This window comes from Staurois parvus, unplaced genomic scaffold, assembly GCF_062004578.1.
Source record: "Staurois parvus isolate SC_StPar_1 unplaced genomic scaffold, SC_StPar_1.0 ptg000130l, whole genome shotgun sequence".
In the NCBI taxonomy this organism is placed as follows: domain Eukaryota; kingdom Metazoa; phylum Chordata; class Amphibia; order Anura; family Ranidae; genus Staurois; species Staurois parvus.
The window spans coordinates 1,954,524-1,981,081 of NW_028317926.1; the positions used below are offsets into that span (position 1 = coordinate 1,954,524).

Genomic DNA, 26,558 nt, shown 5'->3' on the forward strand with positions numbered 1-26,558 from the left:
ACTTAATAACTGGTTGACCCTCCTATGGCAGCAATAACCTCAACCAAATGTTTCCTGTAGTTGCAGATCAGACCTGCACAACGATCTGGAGTAATTTTGGACCACTCCTTCACAAAACTGTTTCAGTGTAGCAATATTCTTGGGATGTCTGGTGTGAATCGCTCTCTTAAGGTCATGCCACAGCATTTCAATCGGGTTGAGGTCAGGACTCTGACTGGGCCACTTCACAAGGCGTATTCAGTGCTGTTGCAGCCATTGTTTTCTTGAATTACTTGTATGCTTTGGGTCAGTGTCCTGTTGCATCACCCATCCTCTGCGGAGCTTCAGTTGGTGGACAGATGGTCGTATGTTTTCCTGCAAAATGTCTTGATAAACTCTGGAATTCATTTTCCCATCAATGACAACAATCCATCCAGGCCCGGAGGCAGCAAAGCAGCCCCAAACCATGATGCTCCCTCCGCCATGTTTTACAGTGGGGATGAGGTTTTGATGTTGGTGTGCTGTGCCTTTTTTTCTCCACACATAGTGTTGTGTGTTCTTCCCAAACAACTCAATCTTGGTTTCATCTGTCCACAGTATATTTTACCAGTAGTGCTGTGGAACATCCAGGTGCTCTTTTGCAAACTTCAAACGTGCTGCAATATTCTTTTTGGACAGCAATGGCTTCCTCTGTGGTGTCCTCCCATGTACTCCATTCTTGTTTAATGTTTTCCTTATTGTAGATGTGTCAACAAAAATGTTAGCATGTGCCAGAGATTTCTGTAGGTCTTTAGCTGACACTCTGGGATTCTTCTTTACCTCATGCAGCATTCTGCACTGTGCTTTTGCAGTCATTTTTACAGGACAACCACGCCTAGGGAGAGTAGCAACAGTGCTAAACTTTCTCCATTTGTAGACAGTCTGTCTTACCGTGGACACATGAACATCAAGGCTTTTGGAGATACTTTTGTAACCCTTTCCAGCTTCATGCAAGTCAACAATTCTTGATTGTAGGTCTTCTGAGAGCTCTTTTCTGCAAGGCATGGTTCACATCAGACAGTGCTTCTTGAAACCAGTAAACCCAAAACAGGTGTGTGTTTTTTAAGGGCAGGACAGCTGTCAGCTACACATCCAATATCACACTGATTGGAGTCAAGGTTGGCTCACTCCTGGCTCCAATTAGCTCTGGGAGAAGTCATTAAGCTAGGGCCTCACATACTTTTTCCTCCCTGCACTGTGAATGTTTACATGTTATGTGCAATTAAACCATGGCAACATCTAATGTTTGCATAGTATTACGTTCAGCAGACTTTGTTCTTCTATTGTTGTGACTTAAATGACGTTCAGAGCACATTTTATGCCCAATTCATGCAAAACTCCACGTAATCCCAAGGGGTTCACATACTTTTTCTTGCAACTGTACATAGTTAGTTTGGCTGAAAAAAAACAAAAGTCCATCCAGTTCAACCATTAAAAAAAAAAAAAAAAGAAGTTATAATCCTATACCCACAGTTGATCCAGAGGAAGGCAAAAAAACCCAGCAAATCATGATCCAATTTGCTCCTGCAGGGGAAAAGAAATCCTTCCTGATCCCCGGAGAGGCAATTGGATATTCCCTGGATCAACTTTACCTATAAATGTTAGTATCCAGTTATATTCTGTGTATCTAAGAAAGAATCCAGACCTTTTTAAAGCAATCCACTGAGCTGGCCAGAACCAACTCTTGAGGGAGTCTATTCCACATTTTCACAGCTCTCACTCTGAAAAAACCTTGCCATGTTTGGAGATTACATTTCTTTTCCTCCAGACGTAAAAAGTGTCCCCTTGTCCTCTGTGATGACCTCAGGGTGAATAGCTCTACACTGAGTTCACTATATGAACCACTGATGTATTTATACATGTTGATTTGTTTATACGTGTAATACCTAGTAGTGTGTTCGCTCACACCACTAGGTATTACACATTCAATAATGATTGCTGGAAAATTTAGTTTTTGACCACTTGCCCTCCAGAGGATTTACCCCCCTTCCTGACCAGGCCATTTTTGTGATCGGTGCTGCATTACTTTAACTGACAATTGCGTGGTCATTCAACGCCGTACATTAATTACATTTATGTAATTTTTTCCCACAAATAGAGCTTTCTTTTTGTGGTATTTGATCACCTCTGCGATATTTATTTTTTACGCTACAGACAAAAAAACTGTAAATTTTGAAAAAAAAAACAATATTTTTTACTTTTTGCTATAAAACATATCTAATAAAAAAATGTTAAAGAATCAAATTTCTTTTCTTTATGCCAAAATGTATTCTGATACATTTCTTTGCTAAACAAAATCCCAATATGTGTAAATTAATTGGTTTACGTGAAGGTTAAAGCATCTACAAATGGCGGTATATATACTGGAATTTCTATTTTTAATTTTTTTTTTACTAGCAATTGTGGTGATCACCAGCTTATAGTGGGACTGCGGGACTGTGGCGGGCATTCTGACACTGGGTGGAAACAAACTGCCAATGACATCCCCAGTGACACTAATACAGTGATCAGTGCTAATTAATAAAAAGCACTGACACTGCACTAATCACACTGGGCAGGAAGGTGTTAACATCTGGGGCGAACAAAGGGTTAACTGTGTGCTGTGTGTGTTTTACTGTGTGCTGTGTTTTACTAGGGAGACATGCTGTTTTGTATCTCTCTACTGTGCAGAGAGATACAAAACAGCATGTCCATGCTGAGAGGAGAGAGACCTGTGTTGTTTACACACAGGTCTCTCCCTTGTCAGCTTTCCCTGATGATCGCCGAGTTCTGGCTGGGAATCGCCAGCCGGGACGTAGTGATTGATATCTTTAGCCTCCAATAGCAGCGCGAATAGGCCGGCACACGCCTCCCCTACCCGGAGATGCAACTAATGTACTGTATATATACGTGTTTTTACGTAGCCCTGCCGCCCTGTAGCAGTACTTCAGCTGTAGGGTGGAGGGCAGCTGGTTAAATGCTACCTACTACACTGTACAGGGAGGTGATGTATTGGCCACACTGCAGCTGGCTTTAGTAGACCTCTGTGAACTACAGAATGCAGTTCACAGTTATGGAGATGTGGAAGAAGGGATAACCTGTATTTCAAATCAGGAGTAAGCAACATAGGGTGACAGCGCTGTGGCTTTATTGATACAGTACAGTGAGTGAGTAATATCACACCCTAGGACAGGAATTATTGTTATTGACAAGATCACCAGGGGAAATTAAAGGTAAAAAAGCATGAGAAAGGAATAATGCAATAACCACATTTAAGGACTGATAAACTCCACTAAATTATAATTTTGTTCCAGGATTTAGATACATTCTAAGGAATTTTCCCAAACTAATAACAGTTCTGCTAAAAGAGTTTAAAGTTCCCAATCACTGTATGATTATGAGCAAAATTGGCCAGCTGTACGATTATGAGCAAAATAACACAAAAAGAAATCTCCATGGTAGTAATGGTATGACTAGTAATCAATTGGTATTAAACAGCTGCTTTTATTAACTCTTAAGATTTTCAGCTCTTATTTTATATACTGTATGTTTACGCCTACCTGGCTAGGCAGTGAGGTCTATATCTGGCCAATAATAGTAGATTTAAAAAAAAAAAAAAAAAGAGGATAGAGGGTAAGTACAAGTCAAACATTACAATAAAGAAAGGAAATGAGATATTAAAGCAAACAAAAATGTAAAGACAACCCTTCTATGTATACCCAATAAAAACAATTTGTAATGTGCCTCCAGTATACAGAACTAGAATTTGTTTGCCATTATCCATAGTGTCTAGAAACCAGGCATACTGACAATATCATTATTCAGAAAGCAACTGTACTGTGTAACCATCCGTAAGAAAGTAAACAAATAATAACATTCTGCCAAAAACAAGAAAAGTGTCAGTGTGCAAACTGAGAGGCACAATTCTTCTCTTAATCTTCTTCAACAGAATAACAGCAAATTAGACCAGCTGAGTAGAACAATGCAGATGGTGATAGAAAGCTGTCAACAAATATCCAATGAGACCATTTTCTAGGCAATGCAATCAGCTAATAAGACATGAAAAATAGTACTAAGCAGGAGCCCATAGGTATATACCGTAAAATACTGTGCATTCAGCCATTAGTGTTCTATTACTTTCCCGTCCTTCACCCAAGCTGTATCTGCTTTCAGATAAAAGGAGGAAGCACTGGTGGAATGGCTGCTCACATCTAAAAGTTTGCTACTGAGAAATCTCTTATCTTAAAGCCAAACTCCAGCCATAACTTTTTTTTCAGTTTTGAAACTAGGGAAACATAAGAAATCCTCTCAAGTTTTTATTGCTGTCTGTGACTACTGGGGAGATTTGCTCTCTGGCACCAAAGCAAGAAATAAGGTGAGTGGGCAGCAATAAAAACCTTTAGAGAAGTTCCAACTTTTCCCTACTCTAATTTTAAGATTGGCTGCCTCCATCATCATTGGAGAGATTTCTAAGCACATGCTGGCCCAATGACCATCTGTCATCACAAAAGGAAGTGAGAGGAAAGGTTTCAATGAATATGACTTTGCAAATCAATATCCAGGTGATGGCCAGTCTCTTGGATACAGCAAGCTGCACCTTTCATGCAGATGTTGAAAACTTTACAGATCCATATTAGGTTATCAAAAAAATTTAATACCAAACCACTCTGGGGCTTTTTTTCATTGGTTGGGCTTACTACAAATGTTCCCTGTGGTGTCTGGTAATTGTTGACACACTGCCTTTAAGTGGTTGTAAACTCATATATACCCAGTGACTAGTCTCAGGAAATACACAGGGCTGAAAAAAAATCCAAATTTTTTAACCCCTTCACGCCGGCGCCTCCCGGCCCTTTAAGAGTTTCAGAAGCCGGTAGGCGGGGCTTAGGGTCATGTGACCGCCGTGACGCGCCATCACGGTGGTCACATCATCGGGAAAGGTCCCGAGCGAAAGAGGAGATCGGGACCTTTCCGTGAGTACCGGACATGTGTGCTGGGAGTGTGCAAGGTGCGTGCTCTTGGCCCATATGACCTTTTTTAATAGAACGCAAATGTGCGGCTGCTCAGCGTCTAGGTCCAGATGCCGGGAGGCCGCACAATTGCATAGCAGTTTGAGAAGAGCTGTAAGAGCTGATTGGAGGGAAGGGACACCCCCCTTCACAGAGCAAACAGGCACAGAGCTAAGGCTGTTAACCACAGGCTGTGTGCTGGAGGTCCCTCCCCTGGCAACTTTTTTTCTCTTGGTGTCAGGAAAAGTTGTCAGAAGTCATTCATGCTAATAGCAGAGGCAACAGATAAACATGACACTTAGTGCTCTTAACCATTAGCCGCCTGGCCAATGGCCGTTTGGCGGCTTCAAATGTGCTCCTGTATTCCGGGTGCACGCCATTTGGCGTGCTCCCGCACATGCGCAGTTTGCGCGGTTGCAGAGCGACGCAGCAGTGCGATCTGTCACCGCCCGTGCACCTCGGACACGGCCGATGACAGATCCGAGTACCGGCTCCCGTTGCCGGTACCATGTGACCTGCTGTGACCAATCACAGCAGGTCACATGACAGTTGTATACAATGGATGGCTTCATTCATGATGCCATCCATTGTATACTAGTGCCTAGCTGTGAATGGCCACAGCTAATCACATGCACATGTCATGTGATTAGCTGTGACCAAATCACAGCTAAGCACAAAAAAAAAAAAGCTGAATGAATCGATGTCATTCAGGTAAATGCTTGCTTATAGCAAAGTAATTCTTTGCTATAAGCAAATTGTGTAAAAAAAAAAATAATACTGATCACTTCCCCAAAGTAGTACAATGTTACTATGGTAACATTGTACTATTTTGGTCATAGTAAAATATGAAAAAAAAATCTTAAAAAAAATTAAAAAAAATGTAATAAAAAATTAAATATAATAAAAAAAAAAAAAATTAAAAAAAAATATATATATTTTTTTTTCATACTGTCACCAGTCAGTGTCGCTGTTCACCGCCATGCCAGTTATATGATGACACTGTACTGCACTGGTGACAGTATGTAAAAAAAAAAATAGTGAAAATAATTTTTTTAATTTTTTCATTTTCCGAAAAATTATGACAAAAAAATACAACTTCAAAAAACTCGCCATGCCTCTTATGAAGTACGTCGGACTGTCTACTCTGCAAAAAGGGGTCATTTGGGGATATCTGTACTGTTCTGACATTCTTGGACCTCAAGATATTAGATTGGCTGTCAGTACTTCAGGATTGATTAATATTCAGATCTATACCATAGTTTGTGAACTCTATAACTTTCCTACAAACTAAAAAATACATCCTAATTTGGGTTATTTTCACCAAAGACATGTAGCAGAATACATCTCGGCCTAAATTTATGAAGAACAATTATTTATTTGTAAACTTTTATAACAGAAACAAAGAAAAATGTGTTTTTTTTTCAAAATTTTTGGTCTTTTTTTGTTAATTTAGCAAAAAATAAAAACCCCAGCGGTGATTAAATACCACCAAAAGAAAGCTCTAGTTGTGTGAAGAAAATGATAAAATTTTAGTTTGGGTACAGTGTTGTATGACCGCGCAATTGTCATTCAAAGTGTGAGAGCGCTGAAACCTGAAAAATGGCCTGGGCAGGAAGGTGTAAAATTGCTCGGTATTGAAACGGTTGAGACAAGCACACACTATAGAGGGATATGCTTTGTTCCTATTTCATGTCTGAGGTTTACAACCAACTTAAGAAAAGGGACCCGAGTGACCATGATTTGTTGGATTGTTAGTGATGTCATAGTGATTCAATATAACATTTTCCTTATACAAGGTAGTGCTGTGGTGAGAAGAACTATTGCTAATTGATAGATGGGACTACAATGCACAGTTACATTTTGTGGGCAAAATATATATTATTATTATTATAATACAGGGTTTATATAGCACCAACAGTTTGTGCAGCACTTTACAATATAAGGAAGACAGTACAATTACAATACATTTCAGTACAGAAAGAATGAGTGTGATACTGACATTTGGACTTTTCAGGAAGTGCCAGGAATCCCCCTCAATGGGAATACAGGCAGCAACCTGAAAGAGGTTATAATCCTTCCCTGCTCTATTCAAATTTTAAAAAGTATTGGCTAGAGATGGATGAATTTAAAAGAAACCAAAAAAGGGAATAAAACAGAAAAGAAAATTATTACTTTTTACCACTAAATGATACATACTTTGGATACAGTTGCAGATTCTGCAGTCAGTGTACCACAGCAAAACAAGGCAAAGGATAGAGCTACCCAAAAACAACTGTCCTGTTAGCTGCTCTGCCCGATTACAACATGGTTCAATTCAGTAAATGTCATTAGGGATTCAGGTGGAATTCCTGCCGCCATTTATGCCTACATCCATCTATTGCATTACTATTTCTTAAATGTTAAATTCTTCAACATTTGTGTTCAGAAAGCAAATCAAGCCCCTGATGCTGGAATCTTCATAGAAATAAAATAAGTATCTAGCAGAGGCAATGCAAATACTTGACTTAAGTCTAAAATCGAGTGAGATAGTAGGACAGCGTGCTGGTCTTGCCACTTGAGACCCATCCTGTGTCTGGCCAGCACTAGAAGATGCAAGCTTCCAGTATCAACATTCCAAAAATACCTTAACCACTTGAGCTCCTGAGGATTTACCCCCCCTTAATGACCAGGCCTCTTTTTGCTACTCGGCGCTGCACTAATTCAACTGATAATTGCGCGGTCATGCAATGCTGCACCCAAATTAAATTTACGTCCTTTTTTTCACACAAATAGAGCTTTCTTTCGGTGTAATTTGATCACCTGTGCGCTTTTTATTTTTCATGCTATAAACAAAAAAAGGCCAAAAATTTTGAAGAAAAACAATATTTTTTACTTTGAGCTATAAAAAATATATAGTAAACTCAAAGTTGGTTATAAATTTAGGCCAAAATGTATTCTGCTACATGTTTTTGGTAAAAAAATCCCAATAAGTGTATATTGATTGCTTTGTGTGGAAGTTATAGTGTCTACAAACTATGGTATAAATACTGCAATTTACGCCATTTTTCTGCTATACGCGCTGCGCTAGTTTAACAGACAATTGCGCGGTCATGCAATATGGTACATAAATGAAATTTACATCTTTTTTTCCCCCACAAATTGAGCTTTCTTTCGGTGGTATTTGATCGCCTGTGCGGTTTTTATTTTTTGCGCTATAAAAAAAAAGGCTGACAATTTTGAGGAAAAAAAAAACAATATTTTGGACTTTTCGCTATAAAACATGTCCAGTAAAAAAAAAAAAAGGAAAAAATGTAATTTAGTCATAAATTTCTGCCAAAATGCATTCTGCAACATGTCTTTGCTAAAAAAAAAAACCCAATACGTGTAAATTAATTGGTTTACGTGAAAGTTATAGCAATTACAAATGGCGGGAAAGATACTGGGATTTTTAGGGGTTTTTTTATACTAATAATGGTGGCGATCAGCGAATTATGGCAACGATCAGGGACTTATGGCAACGACCAGCGACTTATGGCGGGACTGCGGCAGACATTCTGACATTGGGGGGTACTGACTTGGGGTCACTGACATCCCCAAAAACACTAATACAGTGATCAGTGAAAAAAAAAAAAACACTGACACTGTACTAATGGCAATGGGGAGGAAGGGGTTAACTTTATTTTGCAGGGAAGGGTTATAGGAGTGAGGGGAGTGTTTTACTAGGGGGCGGGGGGTGTGCTGGACGGGACAAGGCTGATCGAGAGAGAGAGAAACTGTTCTTTCTCGATCAGCTCATCCTCGAGCTGACAGGGAAGTGACAGACAGCACAGCTACTGCAGCTGTGCTCTCTGTCACTGTTTGCCGCCGATCGCCGGGTACAGCCGCTAAGGAGCGGCTGTGACCCGGCGACTGACATCTGCGGCGGTGATCCACGGGACAGATAGGGCAGCGATGCGCCTCGCACGCGCCCCCTATTTGTTTACAAAACACACGTTTTAAAACTTGGTTTTGCCTGTGAGTGCCGCCCTGCCGCCGTATATTTACAGTGGCTGGGCGGCATGTAGTTAAAGCAGAACTTCACTCTCTGAATCAGCATTGACTATTTTTATTCCTTATGCTGCTAGCCGTAGTAAATAGATAGGAAAGTATATCATATTTACTCATTTAAAACTTTTTTTTTACATTTCTTCAGTTACTTTCTGGTTTCCAGGCCTAGGAAAATGATGTCATACATCTCAGGAGTCTTCAGGAGGGGAGGAGGGGCTTTCTTAGGTTAGCACACCACCCTGCACACCTGAGCTAAGGGCAGATGGATTCCAGGAAGTAAATGTAAATGCTATATGAATCACCTGCCCTTACGCAAGATTTCCACAGCCAAAAATGCTAGTGGGTGTTTTTCAAAGCGATTTCTCAGCAAAATAAAGCATGGAGACATTAATAGATGGGATAGATTACTTTGAATAACAGAAAATATAATTAAATACCGTTTTTGGTTTGGGGTGCACAGATGCAGTGTAGTTCCGCTTGAATGTAATTTAAAGGTCAATTTCACAGAGTAACAAAAAACAGTGTCAAGTGAAACCCAGCATATTAAAATACAGCCTTTTTTTTCCCACTGTGTCCCCCTACCTCTCTTTATTTTAATTTTAGTTTAGTCCTAAGTCCATGGGTAAGACAGTATAAGAGCTCTTCCCGTTGGATTTTGCATTTGTAGACATAGAAGTTAGTAAGGGTTAAAAGACTCAGCAGGCCATCTCATTCACGGGTTAAAGCACATGTCCAGCCAATTTTTTTTTCTATTATGTTTGGATAGCGTATGAAAGGGTTAGAACCCCAGTTAGGTTTTATTGCCATATTCATTAGTGAGATTTTATTGCCATATTCATTAGTGAGATTTACAGTCACTTCCTGTTTTGCTTGCAAAGTTTAACCAGACAAGAAGTGAGGGAAACTCTCCAACAGCAACATAAAGAAAAGTAAAAATGAATTTCGTTAGTAAGACAGTGCATGGATAAGACAGTGTAAGAACTCCTACCACTGGATTTTGCATCTGGAGACATAGAAGTTAGAAAGGGTAGATGACACAGCAGGACATATCATATACTGGTTGAAGTGCATGTCCAGCCAAAATATTTTTGTTAGTTTTGGATAGCGTGGAAAAGGGTTAGAACCCCTGTTAGGTTTTACTGCCATAATCATTAGGAAGATTTACACTAATTACCTGTATTGCTTCCAAGGTTTAACCAGAAAAGAAGTGAGGGAAACTCTCAAACAACAACATGAAAAATAAAAATGTTTTTCGTTAATAGAGTAGGGGAACCCATCAGCTTTTTATTGCCGATTGTGGCCCTGTGGCAAATCTTCCTCCACTTCCTGTTTGTTGAAACCTTTGTCTGCAGGACAGGAAATGAAGAAAATGGTTCTAATCTTTCACCATTCTATTCAAAACTGGACAATTTTTTTGGCTAGATACTTTGTAAACTTATGCCAAATATTGCAAAACAGTCTTTCTCAATTAGGTTTCCCTCAAAGTTTGCTAGGAGTTCCTTGAGCAGTGGGTAGTGGATTGATCCTCTGCATAGTTTTGACACCAATGCCACTTAGCAGTGCCAGCTGCATGGGAGCTTCTCTTCTCATGTAGGTAACCACTTACAATAATGATCATGTTAGCTGTCTGTAGGGGGCACACTCCAAATGACCACCAATGTAAGGAGCATTCTTCCCACTAAATCCCGATGTAAAAGGTGTTTTTTCACAGACCACCAATGCCATGTGATATTTTTTTCACTGGCCACCAGTGTGAGGTGGCTGTTCTCCGATTAATCACAATCTAGTGTGGCTAATGTACGATGAGCTGTAGAGTTATGCATTTGTAGTACAGGTTCTTTAAGACCTGAAAATTATTTCAAGGGTTCCTCCATGGTCAAAAGGTTGAGAAAGAATGCTGTAGAAAGTGGACCTCATACAAACAGTATCATAGTAAAATTTATGATAAGCAGATGACAAATGCATATAACTACAAAGGCAGAAAAGGTTAACAGAATAGCACTTAGCAGCTATTTGGCTCAGCTGAAGAAACTTACTGTGGAAGTAATGAGTTTCTGACCAGAGACATAAATGTGCTGTTTGACTGGAGACCTTCCTTTCTTCCCTCAGCCACAGCTTCATGGTTAACAAGTAGTGATGTGGTTTCTGCAAGCAGCCGCAAGCTGAAAAGCCTCCATTCCACTAGAAAAAAGTAAAGCCAAGAATGTTACCATACAGCTGTGTAATTGAAACAAAATGTTGAAGCTGCATGGAGACATACTTGATGTGGCCTAGCTTACCATTTTGGCTGCACACCAAGGAGACTAAAGGTGGGAGGATAGCATCCACAACCTAAAACAGAGAAAGAAAGGGTCTGGATTGAATTACTGCAAGAGCAGAAATAGAATCAGTATCACCACAAACTAAAGGTCTTACTGGCTAACTCTATAATTAAAATGATCATCTGTGAGGAGATGTAGTGATTTATTACCTATGTAGGAGATTTCAGTCATGTTGCAGTCTCTTCCTCCAACTCGGGTTACAGTCATTTCAAATCTTAGAATCGATAGAGACAATCCTCAAAACCAGCAAGTTATCTATGATGTTGTAGAGTTATGACTAACAGCCCTGACAGGGCTTGCAAGTAATGTATCCCTACAAAACTGCAAAATGCAAATATACATGCTCAACTTGCATTGTTTACATTACGTTTAATCCTCAGAAATACAGTTAGACTGCTTGGATATTACAATTCTTGTCTGGAAATGAGCTTCTCAGAAAATTTAGAAAAACAGTAAATTATCACTTCTTCATATAATAATACTCTGGAAAAAAAAATGTTTTTCCTGTAACAAATGCAAAAGCTATCTTGACAGCTATCTGCATATAAGCAGCATATGCATAAGCTTAATAATAATAATAATGCATAATAATAATAATACATATGCAGTTATTGAAAAGGTGGTCATTTGAATTTATATCTGTTTTTATCTCTAACCAAAAATTCAACCAACCCCAAAGTACTGATACTAGTCCAAAAAAAGTAGAGTACATCTAAAGTCAAAACAATTTATTCTTAATTTTAGATGAAGCTTAAAATGGGTAAAATCCCTATGAGTTGTTTTTATTTTCTTCCCAGTTTCATATTGTGTGAAATTTCAATTCCTTCCAAGTGAGGAAAATCCCCTTTTAGACAGTTGTCACTGAAACTGGTGTCTCCAAGTAAGACCCCTCTTTATTTGTAACCCAGTGACAACTGTCAAATTTTTGATTTCCCATTACTTTTTGTTCTGTAAACAATGATCACATAACTAACAGAGAGGGTGACACTCCTGTTTGTCAGAGATTCAAGACAAAGAAATTAAACAAATCTGCTAACGTTAAAAGTCTAATTGTGGGCAAACTTCCTGGGCCCCAGTTCCTCCATTTCACTCATTTCTGTATTATGTTTTTTTCTTTAATATTTACCCACTAGGTGCTCCCTACAGAGTGTTATTCTCTGTGTCATTACACTGCAAGACGTAGTGATGTCCTACGCTTACTCAATGTCCTTAGTCTTCTGGGTTGAATGACGCTAAGCCTCATTTAACTCAGGACACTAAGGACATTTAATGGCAGGAAGAAATTACTGCAAGGTACAGAAACAAAAAGGAGGAGTATTGTAGCCAGAGCTGCTTTTTTTGTTGTTGCTGGAGGTCTAGTTAAATAGGAAAAAATAGGAACATAACAGCCTGACATTGTGCTTAAAAAGTAAGCTTTATGTACACTTTAGATCCCATTTGATAAAGCTGAATATATAATGGAACAAACTAGCAATTAGGTGCCATCTGCAGCAAGCTTGAAAAAGGCCAGCACTAAGTTTGTTATACTACAGATATTGTACAAATGCAGAGTCTGCTAATATGATACTTAGTAACACATTTGAGTGTCTTTTTACGCAGTGCTGGGTAATATACATTGGACTGCACTGCAGAGACCCAAATCAAAGACTGTTATCCCATTATTTCTTACAGTTATCACACCACTCCCACTCTTACACAGATCTCCACATATATTACACATCAAAAACATTGAATATTGCCTGCAGCCTCCAAGAAGTGATGATAAAAACAACCCTGGTTCTTTCTGTGTCTCGCATCTTCTCTACCGACTTTGCATCTCTGACAAATGTTGTGCTTACAATTATAAGTTTGAAATGAACAGCATTAAAATACTAATCATGCTACCTCATTCCAATGTCAGATAATTTATGTTGGGGTATATGATATCATACATTATTACCAAAGAAGCAATCAATTTAAAGCTGCAACCTGTATACATTCAAAACTAATAACAGTAAATGCTGAATGTGCTCCTTTGGTACTGCTTAAAGCACAACACTTCACCCAAAAGGGGAGTTTTCACTTGTTTGCCTCCTTCCCCCACTGCCAAATTTTGTGGGGTTTTTTTGAGGGGGGGGGCGGGTACCTAGTTTTGACAGGTACCCCCTCCCACTTCCGGTCAGATGTGCCACAGTGATCTGAGCCGGAAGTTGGCACCTCTCCCCCTTCCCCGCAGCCTTCAGGGACACTTCACAGGTTCTAGAAGACTGCGGGACCCTTCACAACGTGCAGCGTGCTTTGTGCATGCACAGTGGGAGCCTGGCAGTGAAGTTGCAAAGCTTCACTTTCAGTTTCCCTTACTGAAGATGCTGAATGAGCTTGTGAGTAAAGACCCCTGGACAGGTAAGTGCCCTTATATAAAAAGTCAGCAGCTATAGTATTTGTAGCTGCTTAATTTTAATTTTTTTTTTTTTGGGGGGGGGGGGGAGCCTGGAGCTCCATTTTAAAAGAGAAAAAAAAAATTACATTTGCAGAATAAGTAGTTATGGTTACAGACATTTTACAAAAGTTTAATTTCTCGATACTGTAGTGCAAGTACACCATTGTTCCTAACAAAAGAGCCTCCTAATGTTATGCATAGGGACTGGCAAATGCAAGAGTTAAACTTTTCATATCCCTTTACAAAACGCTGAATTGGCCAGTACCCACAAATTACTGACTGTGATTAAGTACTTAAGTTGAAAAAAGTGGTGACATAATAAACTAAACTGGTTTTAAAGCAGACAGATCTAAGATAATTGCAGTATTTCTACACTTACAAAGGAGTACATATATTAACATATTTTCTAACAAATTGTACTTCAGTGTTTTGATTAAACTTTTCACTAAAATACAGAACAGCACTGAAAAAACACATCCATCAAATGGCTACACTTGAAAATGAAAACTAAGTCAATTTAAAGGGCAGCCAAAGACACACAGTTGCCAACTAAGAACTTGGAAAAGCTTTTACCTTCAATCCCATAACTATTAAAGGGTCGTTAATTACTGTTAAGTCCAATTAAAGGTTGGCCAATTGAGTAAACCACTAAAGTTATTAAGTTTATAATTAGAACACATCAAATAATACTTCTGATTATGGCATCATTTTTGTTTTTCCATAAACTCATTAGATTTCACCAGGCATCTGTTCTTATACTGGTAGTCACATTAAAGTGAATTTGACGTTAATAACATAACATTCTATTTTTATGGTTGAAACTGCAAAAATTTGAATTAATATGGATGAATGGATTTTAACCCAAAATATTTAAAACATTTCAAGTTTGTCTTTTCACTATTAATATTTTAGGAACTGTGTGATTAATGTTAAAAAGAAATGTAGAAAATATGTATGTTTCACCCACAATCAGTTTATCAGTTGTAAGCAGGGGCGGACCAACCACTCGGGCACTGCCCGAGGGCCCGGGGTCAGTAGGGGGCCCCATGAAAAGCCCCCGGTACCTTTTTATAGGCTTTTTTTGGGTATGCTTTGAGTGTGGGCAAGGAAACAGGTGCCCCATGATCCCCTATTGCCCGGGGGCCCCATGAGTTGTAAGTCCGCCCCTGGTTGTAAGTTGTAGCAAACTATACTTGTCAGTATGTGTTGTAACAGTACAGAGTTAGGTAAGGAATAATGGTTCATGAACCACAGTCTTATGGCCACAAATAGAAAAGCAGTATTTAATAAAGTAGCATGTATACTGCTAAGAGTGACCATTATATTGTAGTTTAGTGTGCCATGTTTGCTTCGGCAGTAACAGATGCAAGGATAACAAAAAACTGGCACAAGAGGTTGAAACTGATGGACATATCTTTTTTCAACCTCATTAAATTTGTAACCATGTAGGCTCCTAGATGCTGGAAATCTGATAGACTATATGTAGAAATTATGGCAAAAAAAGGACCATTACATCTTAAGGAGAAACCTATACTGAGAAAAATACATAGGCTGTCATTGCCAACCTATTTCTAAAATGTCGGGTTACCAGATGTCTTTGGCTTTAGTGTTTACTGTGTCTGGACCTGGATCACCTGCTGGTGGATGTGGTTCCCAGAGCTGAAGGGTGCAGTTCCGGTGGTCAACAGCAGGTGTCTCCCAGCGGCCAGTAGATCACGGTAATTAGGCTCCAGCTAAAGCTGGCTGCTGGGAAGGTATTTCACCCCTGCCATGACTTTTCATCAGGGCTTCAGTGTTATGCCTGTTAGCCATATCCTTGCTTGCTGATTATCCCAATTCCTGTCTTATCCTTTATCTTGTTACCCCATCTTTGTTCCCCTTGTTCCCAGTCATGCCCTGGTTATGTCAGCTTCTCTCCATTTGTATATAGTGTATTATAGTTAGGGTTAGGGGCGGACTGACCATTTGGAAACTAGGGCACCGCCTGAGGGCCCGGGGTCAGTAGGGGGCCTCATGAGATGCCCCTGGTACCTTTTTCATAGGCTTTTTTGAGTTTGGGCAAGGACACAGGGGCCCCATGATCCCCTATTGCCCCATAAGTTGTCAGTCTGCCCCTGGTTAGGTTGTTGGTTTTGCTTTACTGTCAACTTTATTTGTTCCCTTTTGCTTTACTTATGGTCTTCAGATTAGCACAACAACAGTGCGTAGAGAGCTTCATGGAATGGATTTCCATGGCCGAGCAGCTGCATCCAAGCCTTACATCACCAAGTGCAATGCAAAGCGTCGGATACAGTGGTGTAAAGCATGCCACCACTGGATTCTAGAGCAGAGGAGACATGTTCTCCTGAGTGACGAACCACGCTTCTCTGTCTGGCAATCCGATGGACGTGTCTGGGTTTGATGGTTGCCAGGAGAAAAGGTACTTGCCTGATTGCATTGTGCCAAGTGCAAAGTTTGGTAGAGGGGGGATTATTGTGTGGGGTTGTTTTTCAGGGGTTGGGCTTGACCCCTTAGTTCCAGTGAAGAGAACTCTTAAAGTGTCAGCATACCAAGACATTTTGGACAATTTTATGCTCCCAAATTTGTGGGAACAGTTTGGGGATTCCTGTTCCAACATGACTGTGCACCAGTGCACAAAGCATGGTCCATAACGACATGGATGAGCGAGTTTGGAGTGGAGGAACTTGACTAGCTTGCACAGAGTCCTGACCTCAACCTGATAGAACACCTTTGGGAGGATTTAGAGTGGAGACTATGAGCCAGATCTTCTCATCTGACATCAGTGCCTGACCTCGCAAATGCACTTCTGGAGGAATGGTCATATATTCCCATAGACACACTCCTAAACCTTGTAGACAAACATCCCAGAAGAGTTGAAGCTGTTATAGCTTCAAAGTGTGGGCTAACTCAATACTGAACCCTACAGACTAAGACTGGGATACCATTAACGTTCATGTGCATGTAAAGGCAGGCGTCCCAATACTTTTGACAATATAGTATATATATATATATATATATTTATATATATATATATATATATATCTCCTCCGAGCTACCCACCATCATCCTTGGAGACTTCAACATCCCTATCAACATTAATAACCCTGCTACATCCCAACTCCTCCACTTAACCTCTTCTTTTGCACTCGCACAGTGTATACAGTCCACCACCCACTCCGACGGGAACACCCTGGACCTTGTTTTCTCTCATCTCTGCACTCCCCACAACCTCACAAACACCCCCTTTCCTCTCTCTGACCACAACCTTATTACCTTCTCCATCTCCTCGTCCTCAAACACCTACCCCTCCAAATGTCAAACTATCATCAGCCAAAAACTTGAACCCTGCCCACTTCCACTCTGCAGCTGACCAACTTTACGACAGTATCCTTCTCCTGTCCTGCCCGGACCTGGCCACTGCTGTTTATAACAACTTGGTGTCAGCCACTCTAGACTCGTTAGCGCCTCTAACCACATGAAGCATTAGACCCCGACCAGTTCAACCCTGGCAGACTGACCATATCAAAAATCTGGAGCGACTACGGTGCAAAACCAGATCCCAACAAGCGTTCACCCGATACAAATCTGTCTTCCTCACCTACACTTCCCCCCTCCACGCTGCCAAGCAAGCCTACTTTGTGACCCTCATCAATACCCTCTCCTCCAGCCCTCGCCGGCTCTTCTCTACTTTTAACTCTCTACTCTCTCCGCCCCAACCTCCACCCAGTACCTCACTCACCGCCCACGAGCTTGCCAACCACTTCAAAAACAAGATCGACGCAATTCATAGAGACATCGCCACTGCTCAGACTTCCACCCCACCTAGCATCCCTCACACCAAAACCCCCTCAACACCCCTCTCCTTCGACCTCACCACTGTCCAGACCTCCACCCCACTTAACATTCTTCACATTAAAACCCCCTCAACACTCCACTCCTTCAACCTTGCTACCACTGAAGAGGTCACTAAGGTCTCTGAAGCCCACCTCACCACCTACCCCCTTGGCCCTGTCCCCTCACAACTCCTATGATCACTCTCCTCCTCCATCCTTCGCTCCCTCACTCACATCATTAATATTTCCCTCTCTACTGGCGCATTCCCCTCCCCTCTGAAGCACGCGCACATCACTCCCATACTTAGGAAACCCTCCCTGGATCCCACCGACCTTAATTACCTTAGACCCATCTCCCTGCTGCCATTTACATCCAAACTCCTTGAACGCTTAGTCTATAATCACCTGAGTTCCCACCTCACCGACAACAACCTCCTTGATCACCTACAGTCTGGCTTCCATCCCCTACACTCCACCGCAACTGCCCTACTCAAACTCACCAACGACCTGCTAACCGCCAAAGCTAATGGCCACTACTCAGTTCTCCTACTCCTCGACCTCTCCGTGGCTTTTGACATGGTTGACCACACCCTCCTCCTCAAAAAACTACACTCTCTTGGCCTCAGAGACTCTCCTGGCTCTCTTCCTATCTATCACAACGCTCCTTCAGTGTTACATATAACTCTGCCACCTCCCCCTCACTCCCCCTCTCTGTTGGGGTCCCTCAAGGTTCTGTCCTCGGGCCCCTTCTCTTCTCCATCTACACCTCCTCCCTTGGCCAACTGATACACTCTCACGGCTTCAACTACCATCTCTATGACATGCAAATCTATCTCTCTACCCCTCGCCTCACCCCTTCAGTCTCCGCCCGAATCACTAGCCTACTGAACAGCATATCGGATTGGATGTCACTCCACTTCCTCAAATTGAACCTTTCCAAAACCGAGTTCCTAGTTTTCCCCCCAGCCCCCCGACTTTTCCATCACAACCAGCAATGCCACCATCAGTCCCACCCCGCAAGCCAGAGTACTAGGTGTCATCCTAGACTCTAATCTGTCTTTCCAGCCCCAGGTCCAATCACTGACAAACTCATGTAGACTCCACAACATCTCCAAAATACGTCCGTTCCTAACCCCAGAAACTACTAAGCAACTCATTCACTCCCTTATTATATCACGACTTGACTACTGTAGCTCCCTCCTCACCGGCTTACCTCACCACAGGCTATACCCGCTTCATTCTATCCTGAATTCTGCGGCCAGACTTATCTACCTTACTAACCACTCTGTATCCGCCACCCCCATCTGCCAATCCTTCCAGTGGCTTCCGATTGCCCAACGGATAAAATTCAAAACGCTAACATTGACGTACAAAGCTGTTCATAACACTGCCCCAAACTACATCACCGACCCGATATCCAAATACCACCCAAAACGTACTCTCCGCTCCTCACAAGACCTCCTACTCTCTAGTTCCCTGGTCTCCTCCTCCCATGCCCCTCTCCAGGACTTCTCCAGGGCTTCCCCCATCCTCTGGAACTCCCTACCCCAATCCATCAGACTATCACCTACTCTCCTTTAGGCGCACCCTGAAAACCCATCTCTTCAGGGAAGCCTACCCCGACCTCAGCTAATTGCCGATCTCCTCCACTCTTCCTACTACTCCATCCCCCACAGCTATTTCCTCCTGTACCACTATCTCCCCCCTCCTAGATTGTAAGCTCCAAGGAGCAGGGCCCTCGAACCCCACGTGTATCGAATTGTATTGTTACTGTCTTGTGTACTGTCTCCCACTGTAATGTACAGCGCAGAGCAAACTGTTGACACTATATAAATACTGTATAATATATATATATATATATATATATATATAAATAAAATCAAAGCAGATAGATTGATCAGCTCTGGGAATAAACTTTAAGTGGGTCAGGCTAGTCATACAGCTTTTTAAAGATGTAATAAGTGTGTCTTTTGTTTTATTCATTTTGCAACTGTAAATATTTTTTCACAAAATCTCTTATGGCTATGCTCACACCTTTGCATTCACACATAATGTGTTAATGTGCTTTGTGTTATATTAGAAGTTTACTCTGTCACTGACTATACTTAAATCTACTCCTACTCACATTCTAAGCTTATTCTATCTACCCTGTAAAGGTAAGATCTGTACGTTTAGCGCACTCTGATCTGGTCACATGTAGAAGAGATATCGCCAACAAAAAATGAGCAGTGATGCCACCCATAAGCTTACTATAGGGCATTCAATGTCAGTTTTGCTTCCTCTACACTGAAGCCGGAACTGGGACCCGATCATGTGACCAGAACCAGAGTGGCCTTAGATTAGGTAAGGATACGAATCTTTACTTTCACAGGGTAGTCAGCATAGGATTAGAATGGGGGTGGGAGTATATTTAAAGTGCTTGTAAAGGCTGAAGATTTTTACCTTTATGCATTCTATGCATGAAGGTAAAAACATGTGTGCAGCAGCTCCTCCAGCCCCCTCAATACTTACCTGAGCCTCATCGAGATCCAGCAATGTGAATGACAGCCATGGTTATCTTGGGTCTCTGCCTCCTCACTGACAGACAGCAATCTGGAGCCATTGGCTCCTGCTGCTGTCAATCACAACCAGTCAACCAATGAGGAGAGAGAGGGGACAGGGCCAAGCGGCTGCTCTGTGTGTGAATGGACACATGGAGCAGCGGGTCCTCCCATAGCAAGATGCTTGCTGTGCGGGCACCCAACAGACAGGAGGAGCCAGGAGAGCCTGCGGGGGACCCGAGAAAAGGAGAATCCAGGCTGCTTTCTGCAAAACCACTGCACACAGTAGGTAAATATAGACAAGTTTGTTATAGCTTTAAGTATAGTTAGTGTTTGATTGAAACATTCAGGTTCACGAACAGACCCAAAAAAGTGCATTTATTTTCTGTGGGTTGTGCATTATTGTACATTGTGGTGCGCTAAAATGCATGTATTGGGGCGCCATTAGGAATGAATGGCACTGCAACATGTAACACACATGCTAACATGCACATTCCCACAGCCCACAGGTGTGAACCAATAATTTTAGGCAAGAAGTCTATTATATTTTTGGTGTTGGCAATATCCTATCAAGTTTACAAAAACAGTGCTGAAAACAAATGAACGGACCTGTTTTGCTTTCTAATTTGTTCTAGATGAAACTAGCGCCCAATTAATTGCTGTGTTCTGACTCTGTTTTCAATCACAAATTAGCCCCACTGGGTAAAAAAAGAAAACATCTTCCGAAGTGTTCAGATTTTCATTCTGATATGGTAATTTTGCCACTAGATAACAGTATTCTCTTGCTTTCTCTAGGGTGTAATGTTGACAAGGTTCTCTTTGCACACTTACACCTAGTGTTTTTAACTTTTTTTTAAAGACGGAGTGTGAGTACTACCCAAATGTACTTGTATGAAAGTTTAAAGCAATAACTTTTTAACCTGGGAAATCAATTTGTTTTATGATTCCTAGTAAAAACCTTTCTTTTTATTTCTCATAAGAATGCAAGCATTTATGTCAATCACTCCTAGGAAATATTAATAAGTGCTCATTACTCAAAAAAACTGACTTCTAGCGTTCAGTACAGATAATGGCTTCTGGCCAGAAAGGCAAGATACCTATTAACATTTTGCTGTATTGATTGAAACATTGAGAACAATTTCCCATCTTCTCATAGGATATTGTGCTATGTTGGATACCACTTATCTTTTCAGAAGACTGTACCTAAATTATTTCCCTAAATGCTGATCTTTTTATAGCACAACCTATGGCAAAGAAGGCAATATCCAAAACTCACTGTAGATTTGTGGAGCTATTCACATGCTACATATCCATTTGGTTTTTAACAATTTGTCCTGATTCTGTCAGATATGTACAACTCCAATACCTACTGGACCCAGCTAAATTTTTAATTTCTGTTCAAAACAGAAACTGGGCACGTTTACCCCTTTTTTACCCAGGCCAATTTTCAGCTTTCAGCGCTGTTGCACTTTAAATGACAATTGTGTGGTTATGCAACACTGTACCCATATGAAATCTTTATTATTTTTTTCACACAAACAGAACTTTCTTTAGACAAATAAACTCTTTAAAAATCATACAATGTGATTTCCTGATTTTTTTTTTAAATTCTGTCTCTCAGAGTGGGAATGCACCTACAATGTGAATTCCAGACCCCTCCATGATTTCTAAGTGGGAGAACTTGCAAAATCGCAGGGTGTTCAAATACTTCTGTTCCTCACTGTATGTGTATATATATATATATATACACACACGCCTTGCATTTCTATTTTAAACTGAATGGGTCATTTTACAATGTGGGTGTTCACATATACATTAACGTTGTAAAAAGCTCTCTTTTAACTGGTTTCGTGCCGCCCTATACTGCTACAGAGCGGCACAGGTGATTTTGCAGTTCCGGGTAGGGGGCTCGCACACCCTACCCACCGCCATTTGCGGCCACGGCTGTCAATCACCGAGTTCTGGCAAGTGATTACTCGCCGGCACCCGGTGATTGCCAAGAATCTCCGAACGGAGAGAGAGCTGTGTATTAACAACATAGATTTCTCCCCTGTCAGCTCCTGAACACTGCTTTGTATGGCTCTGCATACCAAAACCATACAAAGCAGTGTGCTTACAGTGAAGAACACACACAGCCAACATAGTGAAACAGCACACAGTTAACCCTTTGATCACCCCAGATGTTAACCCCTTCCTGCCCAGTGCCATTAGTACAGTGTCAGTGCTTTTTATTAGCACTGTTCACTGTATTGGTGTCACTGGAGCCATCAGTGATGCCAAGTCAGTTCGCCCCAGTGTCGAGTGCCTGTCGCAGTCCCGCAATAAGTTGCTGATCGCCGCCATTACTAGTAAAGAAAAAAAATTCATGTATTTATACCGCCATTTGTAAACACTATAACTTTCACGTAAACCAATTAATTTGCACGTATTAGAATTTTGTTTAGCAAAGACATGTAACAGAATACATTTTGGCCAAAATTTCTTATGAAATTTGATTTTTAAATTTTTTTTACTGGAACAAAAGTCAAAATATTGTTTTTTTTCTCAAAATTGTCGGTCTTTTTTTGTTTATAACACAAAAAATAAAAAACAAACAAGCGATCAAGTACCACCGAAAGAAAGCTCTATTTGTGGTAAAAAAAGGATGTCAATTTCATTTGGGTGCAGCGTTGCATGACTGCGCAATTGTCAGTTAAAGTAACGCAGCGCCGTATCGCAAAAAATGGCCTGGTCATAAAGGGGGGTAAATCCTCCGGAGGGCAAATGGTTAATCCAGCAATTGTAAATATTTTTTCAGTATATCTCTTATATAATGTTAACCTGCAACATTTTTTTTTTACCAGCCCTCCAGCAACATTATTCAAGGGAGAGTCATTAATTTTAATGAAATACACAGTATATATTATAAATAAAAATAAAGAAATTACCCAGCACCACTAAACAAGTCTTAGTTGGAAAGAAAAGGAAACAACTATACTATTCTGTTGATGGATCATGTTGAGGAACAATTAACTAAAATAGCGCATAATTTTTACTTGAAAGGTAATGAACAAGATACTTTATTAGCTATTAAGCTCTGAAACCTTAACAGAATTAAATCCTCTCAAACTTCACACAAATTCCATCCTAGACATCTTTCATCGTAACTTCTCCAGCCTAGTTTCCTGTTGCCTTGGCCGATTAACTCTTTGGCCACTATGGTCTACCTACCTTAACACATTCTCAAAAAGAGGTATCTGAGACACTGATCACAACGATAGAAACTGGCTATGAAAGCACTTACAGTAGGAATTTAAAATAGTGCTCGCTCGCAAGCCCTGCTCTATGCATCCCTAAGACACATAGAGTCGCAACTCGGCCCCACCCCCTGCTCTCTCCTTATTGGCTCACTGGCTGTGCTGTGTCTCAGCCATAAGGAGAGAAAGACCAGGGACAGATGAGGCTCACATGCACATCGCTAGAACAAGAGAGGGGTTCAGATGAGTATAAAGGAGGGAACGTAGGGGAACAGCACACAGAAGGTTTTTCTTACCTTCATGCATTGCATTCATGAAGATAAAAAAACCTTCAGCCTTTACAACTACTTTAATAATAAAATCATAATGCAAAAAAGAAAAAAAAAACAGGATAAGATGGCTTTACAAGCCTATAGGAAATTCACTGAACTCATAAACATGGCAGGATCTAGGGGGGTGATGGGGTGGGCTATGCCCCCCCAGATATCAGTTGTGCCCGCCCAGGCAACCTGTGGACAATGTCCATCAATTGAAGCTGTGTGCGGCGGCTGGCTGCATCTATCAAGTGTACTGTCTGTGAGAGCCCAGCGAGCACACTTCCCCTTCCCTTCCCTGCATGGACAGGATAGTAGAGATCAATGTGCACCTCCTGCTCCTCCCACCCCTATCCTCGTGTCTGCCCCACCCACACTGCAATTCCCGGCCAGGGCTGTACTTGAGAAGATATGTGGGCAGGAAACTTGAAACACTGCAGCTGGCAACTACATGGTGGCTGCAAGACTGAAGCCTCTGCCTGAGCCACCAGACCAGCATGGGGTATGTGAGCAGAATTCTTCCTTTCTCTCCCCCCACCGTTTATGTCCAGTCAGCACTTAGGGACAACTTTAGTACTGTTGGGTATGGCTGGCAATCTGCTAGTTGGCTAAACTGCTGGGGTATTAACTCACAGGTTTGTGATGCTTCTGTTTTAACACCTTCCTGCCCATCCCCAGCACGGCTTTAGGGGCCTGTTTACATGAGCTTTGGTTTCTGAAGAGCGATCTGCATTCAGATCGCTCTTCAGAGAGCATTTGGCAGGCAGTGAGGTGTTTGAGAAATGAATAAAATGCTACTGCATTTATGGGTATAATCAATAGTAACATATAACCATTTGCAGCAGTCCTAATTGAGAATTAATGCACACAACATCATAAGTGAATACCATATGGACCATGCATAAAAAGTGCAAAATATGAATATCTTTGTGACAGTATATGGAAAACAATATTGATACTGATATTAAGCACTTGCCCTCCTGAGGATTTACCCCCCTTAATGAGCAGGCCTCTTTTTGCTGCTCGGCGCTGCACTAATTCAACTGATAATTGCGCGGTCATCCAACGCTGCTTCCAAACGAAATGTACGTCCTTTTTTTCATACAAATAGAGCTTTCTTTCGGTGGTATTTGATCCCCTGTGCGCTTTTTATTTTTCACGCTATAAACAAAAAAAGACCCAAAATTTTGAAGCTATAAGAAATATATAGTAAACTCAGTTATAGTAAAGTAAACTATAGTAAAGTCAGTTATAAATTTAGGCCAAAATGTATTCTGCTACATGTTTTTGGAAAAAAAATCCCAATAAGTGTATATTGATTGCTTTGTGTGAAAGTTATAGCGTCTACAAACTATGGTATAGATACTGCAATTTACGCCATTTTTTTGCTATACAGCGCTGCGCTAGTTTAACGGACAATTGCGCGGTCATGCAATACAGTACATAAATGAAATTTACATCCTTTTTTTTCCCACAAATTAAGCTTTCTTTCGGTGGTATTTGATTGCCTGTGCATTTTTTATTTTTTGCGCTATAAAAAAAAAGGCTGACAATTTTGAGGAAAAAAAACAATATTTTGGACTTTTTGCTATAAAACATGTCCAGTAAAAAAAAATTTAAAAATCAAATTTAGTCATAAATTTCTGCCAAAATGCATTCTGCGACACGTTTTTGCTACAAAAAACCCAATACGTGTAAATTAATTGGTTTACGTGAAAGTTATAGCATTTGCAAATGGTGGGAAAGATACCGGGATTTTTATATTTTTTTTTATAGTAATAATGGCGGCGATCAGCGACTTATGGCGGCGATCAGGGACTTATGGCGGGACTGCGGTGGACATTCTGACACTGGGGGGAACTGACTTGGGGTCACTGACATCCCCAGTGACACCAATACAGTGATCAGTGCAAAAAAAAAAACACTGACACTGTACTAATGGCACTGGGGAGGAAGGGGTTAACTTTATTATTCAGTGAAAGGGTTAACTGTGTGAGGGGAGTGTTTTACTAGGGGACGAGGGTGTGTACTGCACGGAGACACACTGATCCGGACAGATAAACTCTTATGTCCCGATCAGCGTGTCAGGAGCTGTCAGGGAACTGACAGAAAGCACAGCTACTGCAGCTGTGCTCTCATTCACTGATTGCCGCTAATCGCTGGGACATAGCCGGTAACGACTGGCTGTGACCCGGCGACTGACATCCACGGCCGTGATCAGCGGGACAGGTAGGGCAGCGGCGTGCCCCTTACCTGTTTTGAAAACACACGTTTTAAAATGTGCTTTTGCCCAGCCGTGTCGCCCTGCCGCCGTATTTCTTCAGTGGCTGGGCGGCATGTGGTTAATAATTCAGTCCCAATAAGTGAAAACAAAGTGCAAAGTGCTAAAATTCTTGATTGTGAACTCCGTGTACAATAACAGGTGCTCCACTGTGCTCAGACTGGTGCCCCACATGGACTGACACGCACCGTAATCCCGTGACTACCTTTCTCTAGGATGGTTGTCTGCGCTTTTGGGACTATCCCAGTATGCAGTGTTGCTGATGGTAACCGGTTGTTCCTCCAAAAGTGCTGTATCAATACCAACCCTCTCCTCTCCTCCACAGGTAAAATAAGCAAGTACTCGGCATGTATAAAAAAAACAAAAATAGACATCCCATAGTGTAAAACCACTTTTACTTAAATAGTGGGAACATAACTGTAAGTATTGAACTCACAAAAGAAGTGCCCATAACCTGTCACCTGGTATATTCAGCCTTGTTGCTTGTGTGATGAAAAAATGGCCGCTGCTATGGCGGTTAATCCTACAGGCGGTGTGGTTCCAGAAGGTGGAAGTGACGTTGGTGGAAGTTGCGTCATCAAACCT

General features: G+C 41.2%; 1 protein-coding gene across 2 annotated transcripts in view; it reads right to left on the reverse strand.

Moving 5' to 3' along the window:
- ULK4 (unc-51 like kinase 4) overlaps positions 1 to 26,558 on the reverse strand; it is an 898,798-nt gene that overhangs the window by 465,437 nt on the left and 406,803 nt on the right. For both annotated transcript variants that reach the window (XM_089672503.1, XM_089672504.1), the window contains exons 28-29: positions 11,309 to 11,360; positions 11,066 to 11,210 (exon numbers count right to left, since the gene is read on the reverse strand). In XM_089672503.1, coding sequence (XP_089528629.1) covers positions 11,066 to 11,210; positions 11,309 to 11,360 — 197 coding nt within the window. The remainder of the gene's footprint in view (positions 1 to 11,065; positions 11,211 to 11,308; positions 11,361 to 26,558) is intronic.